Below are 6255 nucleotides of genomic sequence, written 5' to 3'. Positions count from 1 at the left end.
TACTTATGCTTAAATTAACCCACTCATATTCTAGTTTATTTCAAGAAAAACATTTCGGCTAGTAGAAATTCTAATTGGCTGGTAACTTGCAGCCATATTGGCTGGTGGTCAAAAAAGTAAATGTCAAGCCCTGCAGGGAGAGCAGGTGGTGACATAGGAGTGAGTGAGAAAAGGATCAAATATTGGTGGTTAAGACTGAATAATGACATCACAACTGTTAATTTAAAATGAGTTATTCCTCTAAACTAGGGATGGGCATTTCTAGCAAAAACACTATTCGAAATTCGCTGGCCAAAGTCGACTTTTAATCGAAATTCGAAAATAAAAATTAAATGTAAAAAAATGTAATTTTTTTTTTTTTTTTTTTTTGTGAGTGAAATGTTGCATTGTCTCCCCTGATTCTAAGTATAGTCGAATCGCTTGGTTTGAGCAAGTAAAACAATTTTTATAAGCATTTTAAGCAAGGTTTATGGAAAAATGAATGGCGGATGAAATCCCATGAAGAGGGAGAGGTTGCTTATAAAAATTGTTTTACTTGCTCAAACCAAGCGATTCGACTATACTTAAAATCAGGGGAGACAATGCAACATTTCACTGACAAAAAAAAAAAAAAAAAAAGTTTTTTTTTTTTTTTCAATAAACGGATTTCGAATTTCAATAATAAAAGTCGACCTTGATAATGACAACGATTATTCGAAAATTCGAAATTCGATGCCCATCCCTACTCTAAACCTGCCTTCAAATGCCGTTCGGCCCCCAGCCCTCAGCAAAATCTGGCCCTCTGGTAGCGAGGACATTTTCTTGTGGCCCTCTCTATCATCAAAGTAGCCCATCCCTGGTCTACATGCTTGTGTCCCTTAAGTTTTGACACAGCCACCGTGCTCCAGTGTGCCATAAAGATGATGTCAGGTGACACAGCCACCACGCTCCAGTGTGACATAAAGATGATGTCAGGTGACACAGCCACCACGCTCCAGTGTGCCATAAAGATGATGTCAGGTGACACAGCCACCACGCTCCAGTGTGCCATAAAGATGATGTCAGGTGACACAGCCACCACGCTCCAGTGTGCCATAAAGATGATGTCAGGTGACGATCAGCAGTGAAGACTTCCTGTCTGACTCACGCTCATTCCTGCGTTTCCTGTCTCTGTGTTGAAAGAGCTTTTAGAGGCTTTTCTGGGTGACTGAAGCGTCTGAGGAGAGAGAGAGAGAGGAGGCCGTCTAACATGGAGTCAAACCCTTGACTTGTGAGTTCATGTTGGAACAGGAAGTGATTCTTCTGGATAGTGTTGCTCACAAGGCAGATCAAACAAACACTCTTGGAATAAGACCTGGTGGAGGAAAACTCTTCCTCTCATTCCACATGAAAGTGATACGTTTTCAGCTTCTATCTTGGTCCTGCACTCATTCTGATGTCGTTCTTTCACTGCGTTGCTGTTGTGAATGAAGTGACTCCCCACCTGGTTTTTCAGCATACGTTTCCAACCAGGGCCCGAAATTAGAGCCCGCCACCCGCCATTGGCGGGCATATTTTAGCTTTGGCGAGTGACATAAAAGGGCTGTCCGCCACGTGGCGGGTAACAAAATAGTCATGTAAAATAATTAAAACTGCGGTGTGTTTTGGTCTTACGACAGTCGCCTTTATTGCAGCCCCCTCTCCTTGCTCCTAGGGCTTGTTTTGGCTTGTTTACTGACGTCACATCCGCTACTCTTCTGTGCTGACTGGCCGTGGCCATCTGCAGGGAGCTACCGTTACGCCGGTCCGCCTGCTAGCTAAGCTAACGTTAGCTTGATTTAACGTTAAATAGGTTACAATGTGGAACCATATCGAGGGAGTAAGCCGGCCGCTAAAAAGAAAACCCACCGCGGCTTTCTCAGACGAAAATGATGAAGCGGCAGCGAGAGCCCAACAAAAGAAAGTTTCGAGAGGAGTGGAAGTTTGGCGATAGCGGTGTTTCAAGAGACTGGCTACAGTATGATGCTGGGGCTGTAGTGATGAATTGTTCCGTGTGCCGCAATTATGCCAAAAAGAAAAATAGAAACAACACGTTTGTCATCGGTAGTAAATCAATGAAGTTGGAAGCCGTTCGTGACCATGAACAGAGGCAGTGTCACATTGGCTGCATGTCTGTGTCCCGGATTCAATCTGAGCCTCTCCTCTCAAGACCCTCTGTGGCTAGGCTAAACAGCCATGTCAGAGCAGACCAGCACCAAAATGAAGATGCTGTTTCGGACTGTACATGCCATTGGAAAGAAGGCAAGACTGGGATGTAGGAGTAGGAGTAGTAGCGGACTTTATGGACGGACGTGACCGGGCAAAGAGGGTGGAGATTGTGGACTCTGATGAACCTTCACATTGTATTATGTTCTGTTACTGTTCTGTTGTCTACTTCTCCTGCAAAGAGGAGAAGTAGAGAGACTCAGAGAGAGGGTGAGGAGTCTGAGGAGTTTTATGTTTACAAAACCTTCAAATGTACTTCTGTTCTGTTAAATCCTGCAAAGAGGGTAGAGAGTGAGGAGTCTGATTTTTAATATTAGGTTACAACAATTTAAGCTCAAGATTGACTTGACATGTATTGATTAATCAACAATCAATATATTAAAATAATTTGCTTCAAATTGTACTCTTATTACCTCTTATTTAAGTGTGTATTCTTCAACGTAATACCTTATCTACTTGAAATGTACAGAAAAAAATGTACCGTATATATATGGATATATGTGACACAAAAATGCGTTTTTTTTTTGGCCGGTAAGAAATATGCTTGGCGGGTAGATTTTTTCCATCTACCCGCCACTGGCCAGTGGGTCAAAAAGTTAATTTCGGGCCCTGTTTCCAACGGTTTACGGCGTTAGTTGTCATGGTAACCTAATGTAACACAGCTCTCAACAAGCAGCAGACTGGTCGTTCTTTATGTCAATCGAGTGTCAGAAGCCTTGGGAGGACGGACAAAATGTGGAGGGGGAAAAATATTGTTATGAATGGATTTTTATGAATGGATTTTTATGAATGGATTTTTATGAATGACACGCGATCTACCAGCACGGCTTTTGTGATTGACCATTGGGCAACCCTGCTGTATAATGCTACGGATTTTCCCAAGAATGTGTGAAAAGTCATCTGAAACAGCTTTAGTTTCCTAAACATGTGAGTGTGTCTCTCTTTCCCTCTCTCTCTGTGCCTGTCTGTCTCTGTCACTCTTCTCTCTCTCTCTCTGTGTCTCTCTCTCTCTCTCTCTCTCAGACAGTGAAACAGATGTGGCCGTTCATCTGTCAGTTTGTGGACAAGTTGTTCAGAGAGACCATCGAGCCAACGCTCACCTGAGCTCCTTCTGCTTCACTAAGATCCACCTGGGCGACAAGGTGAGAGACCTGCTGTCTGCTGTGTAGAGATGTGAGAGGAGAGACCTGCTGTCTGCTGTGTAGAGATGTGAGAGGAGAGACCTGCTGTCTGCTGTGTAGAGCTGTGAGAGGAGAGACCTGCTGTCTGCTGTGTAGAGCTGTGAGAGGAGAGACCTACTGTCTGCTGTGTAGAGCTGTGAGAGGAGAGACCTGCTGTCTGCTGTGTAGAGATGTGAGAGGAGAGACCTGCTGTCTGCTGTGTAGAGCTGTGAGAGGAGAGACCTGCTGTCTGCTGTGTAGAGCTGCGCGGGCTCACCCCTGCAGCTCGCCTGCTGCATGGCCTCACCTGCCCTATTGGCATGCACAACTTACAATTGCTGAACTTGGCATCACTGGTGATGACATCACAATTGCTCGAGTGATCACATCATGGAGTGCTTGAGTGACATCACTCAGCGCAAAACAAAAACAAACAGAGCACACTTAAGGCGCCCACATAGTCGAGCGCGGCACTGCGATGCAGACCTCCGCAGAGCGCGCACGTGCTGAGACCGAGACATTCATGGTTAGAGCGTCAGCCAAGTGATCATCATCAGTGATAATAAGTGAGAAACGTCCCATTAAAAGTCACAATGAAATGCTGAGCTTTGTTTTTTTAAGCTTTAACGCTTTATACTGAGTGTGATTTCTGCTGCTTTATCTCTCTCAACACAGCACATTTACTTGTTGAAATGACTAAAAACAAAGTTACAAATCAAAAAAAGTTGCACCACATGGTTCAAGAAATGTGGTAAAAAAAACAGCTCAGTGTACCTACTTCTTCATTTCATTTCTCTCCCTGTCTCTCCTACAAAGCGCAGCACGCCCCGAGAGCTGTGGAGCTACGCGCTATGTGGTTGCAGAGGCCAGACAGATCAAGATGAGGTTGCAGACTTAAAATCAGCCCATGCTGCAGGAGAGGAGAAGTTGACCAGACCCGGGGGCCCTACCTTCACAAAAGCGGTAATTTAGTGTTCGCTCTTTAACGCCGCGCGCAATGCAAATTGGGGGCGTGCACAAGCGCATGCCTCTTTTACTGTTTTACTGGACATAGGGGTGCCACAATCAGGCGTTTCTGCGCAGAATACGGGGCAGCACCTCTTACGCGCTAAAAAAAAGCACCTCTAACGTGCTAAATACTCCGCTGCGCTTGAGCGCACCATCATCTCTATGCTGTGCAGCGCAGTGCAGTGCAGAGTAAAATCCCTTTTGGATATGTCATTACACACGGACGTGCCACGCCAGGACATCAAATTCTGCTGCTAAAATTGGATATTAGCAGATAATTCAGTGAGGCAATCAACTATAACTCACTGAGAAACTTTTATCACATCGCAAAGAGGGAAATTAATTGAGAAAACTTGTTGGACAATGGACATAGGCTATTTACCTTCACCTATCCCATAGTCTCGCTGGCATGATGGCATGATGATGTCTGTCATCGCCCAGGGCGATCACATCATATTTGGCGCGCACCCCTCACACCTGGCTCACTGGAGTGACCATGAATATACCTTTACTCCCTTTTTGATGACCTCATCAGTTACATCACTGATGATGTCATAGACATTGTGACATCATCAGTGACATCACAATTACAGTGACATCACTGATGATGTCATAGACATTGTGACATCATCGGTGGGACACAAATTTAAACAAACAAAAAACCGTACTGTTGGAGCCATGTTGAGAATATTTTAGTAAGTGTAACTTAGCCTACCCCCAAAACACTTTTTTCAGCTTTTAACACGTTCACTGCCAATGACGAGTTGAGTCGTCAAAAAAAATCCAACGGTTGACTGCCAATGACGAGTTGAGTCGTCAAAAAAAAAAAAAAAAAACTTTTGACGGTGGGACGTGGATCAACGCCCCCCACGTCTCCTATAAAATTATTGGAGCCACCGACCCACTAAGTGGCGACAGTGCCCTCCAAAGCAGAGCCAAAACTGCAGGGGAACGCGCGATGAAACCATTCTCATACTGTAGAATGGATTGGCGAAAACGCTTTCGCTTTCGCGCTGATTGCTGGCGGTGAGGGATTGCAAATTTGCATAATAGATTACGGGTGGAACACACTTTGAAACACGCAGCATAAATAAGACCAGAATCGCAAAAGCTTCATCAAAGCTCTCAACCGAAACCGCAAGAAACGAGCGAGCCCATCCACACTTCCTCAAAGAGCGGCCGCCAGCAGACAGGAGCAGCAGCAAAGCAGTGAGACTGGTGACGCGAGGTTACAGCAGCAGCAGAAACGAGCTTGTGACATGCCCGCTGCAGCCAAGAAGACACACACGGAGGGAGGAGTTTGAAGGAGAGGGGTGTTTCCTGCTGTTATGGAGGAAATTACTGTTCAAAACTATTGTTTAGATGTCTGACGTCTTACTGATGCCAAAAATGAATGCTTAAAGTGACTGTTCTATCGAATTTCACAAAAAGCCATTTATCTCAGAATAAATTTTCAGACGCTGAAACCATGCTGTATTCAACTGCTAATGCTTACATAACTACTAACTCTACAAACTAACTTTAGACAGAGAAAGCACACATTCTATTAGTTCTTTTGAGATATTGTGTGTTCACAAAATCCTAACAGAAAAGAATCCTCAGCTCTTGAAAGATGAGCCAGAATCCTCAAAAAAAAAAACTTGGCAGAAGCTAACCACAGTATTGAAAAACGGCTGGCAGTGAATGTGTTAACCAATATGACTTTGGGGGTGGTGTGTGAAGAATTCTGCTCAGAATTTCCACATTTGAGACCAAAATGTTACCATTGTACCATTTGTATCATTTTCAGCCGCATAATTGCCCTTTATGGGTTCAACCCTGCTTTTTTTTGCCCTCAAAACTGCACAAAATGTGATACAACCTG

At 44.3% G+C, this 6255-nt stretch overlaps 1 protein-coding gene across 1 annotated transcript in view; it reads left to right on the top strand.

Annotated features, from left to right (window-relative positions):
• LOC310791938 (extended synaptotagmin-2-A-like) overlaps positions 1-3353 on the top strand; it is a 54521-nt gene extending 51168 nt beyond the window's left edge. Inside the window, exon 4 of the mRNA XM_083653618.1 lies at positions 3247-3353. Within this exon, the coding sequence (XP_083509744.1) occupies positions 3247-3327 (81 nt within the window). The 3' untranslated portion in view covers positions 3328-3353. The remainder of the gene's footprint in view (positions 1-3246) is intronic.
• The last annotated feature ends 2902 nt before the right edge of the window (positions 3354-6255 follow it).

This window comes from Poromitra crassiceps (assembly GCF_964638095.1).
Source record: "Poromitra crassiceps genome assembly, chromosome: 17".
NCBI classification, from domain to species: domain Eukaryota; kingdom Metazoa; phylum Chordata; class Actinopteri; order Beryciformes; family Melamphaidae; genus Poromitra; species Poromitra crassiceps.
The sequence above is the reverse complement of the archived record's forward strand: the minus strand, read 5'-3'. Positions and strand labels throughout refer to the sequence as shown.